Genomic DNA, 1,130 nt, shown 5'->3' with positions numbered 1-1,130 from the left:
AGTTTGCCATTGGCAATATTTACGTTTTTTTTATTTAGATGCTCTAAACATTTTCAGCCACCTATATTAAATCTATTTAAACAGATCCTTTTAATGCACTGTAAAGAATTTTTCTACATGATATGATATGTTTCAAAAATCCTGATAAAGCTATTTATTCAACTAGCTAGATTCTTTCTTTCGAGAGATGTATATCATATTTCAACTAATTCTATTTGCGCTAATCGTCGCAAAAGAGTTTCTCAGTAATGCCTTCTTTCTTTTGAGAAAGTGACCTTCATCTATTACTACACACAAGAGAGCCATGATCAGTTATGCTATAAAACGCTGTGGCAGTCTTGTTGCATTCAGGAATTGGATAATACTGATAAGAATGATGAATGATTGAAAAACAGAGTGCTTAATGATTATAAATTGTACAAGTGGATAGTGCAAGATGTATCCAGAAGTGGTTGGTTGGAAATATAATTGCATATGTATCATTATCTGAATTTTACTAAACTCTGACATAATATATGACGTCATTTATCTTTAATTAGACCACAATGGTTGGGACTCGGATATTCTTAATGGGTACAATATAAGTTTGGTCCTTTTCGTAATCCGTTAATACACTCCCTTTTTTCCTTCTCTGGAAACATTTTCTAACAGTAATTGTTTTGTACAAGATACATCTTCAAGAGAGGAATGATGTGTTTTTTCAGAATATACATTTTTTCCTCTTGGTTAATCAATCCTGAACTTTTCTTTCTAAACTTTCCAAAAATAGCATCCTTCCCTTATTTTCCCTGCCCTGTTTGAATTACCTTATATATTTTTCTCAAGATCGCATTGTCTGCAGAGTATTCCGTTTCTATCGTCCAGGCATTCTTTTGCACCTGGGAAATATTCTCAGAAAAATCATTTCTCTCTCTACAAATATATATCTATCAACGTCCCCCCTAAAGGGAGCCATTTCGAAGCAACAAGAAGCAAAGTTGCAGACGAACGATCCTCTTTAGTAAGCTGCGGGACTCTCCAGTAGGAATTTCCAGATGCGGTTCGGCCCGATCTCCGAGACGTAGATGGCGGACCCGTCGCGGCTCACGGCGACGGCGTGCGGGTTGTGGAAGCCCTGGCAGGAAAAATGA

At 36.5% G+C, this 1,130-nt stretch overlaps 1 protein-coding gene across 1 annotated transcript in view; it reads right to left on the bottom strand.

Moving 5' to 3' along the window:
* Positions 1 to 477: 477 nt before the first annotated feature.
* Positions 478 to 1,130, bottom strand: part of LOC119591754 (peptidyl-alpha-hydroxyglycine alpha-amidating lyase 2-like) — a 13,265-nt gene continuing 12,612 nt past the window's right edge. The window contains 1 exon segment of the mRNA XM_037940501.1: positions 478 to 1,114. Coding sequence (XP_037796429.1) covers positions 998 to 1,114 — 117 coding nt within the window. The 3' untranslated portion in view covers positions 478 to 997.

The sequence above is a fragment of the Penaeus monodon genome, chromosome 29 (genome assembly GCF_015228065.2).
Source record: "Penaeus monodon isolate SGIC_2016 chromosome 29, NSTDA_Pmon_1, whole genome shotgun sequence".
Lineage (NCBI taxonomy): Eukaryota > Metazoa > Arthropoda > Malacostraca > Decapoda > Penaeidae > Penaeus > Penaeus monodon.
The sequence above is the reverse complement of the archived record's forward strand: the minus strand, read 5'-3'. Positions and strand labels throughout refer to the sequence as shown.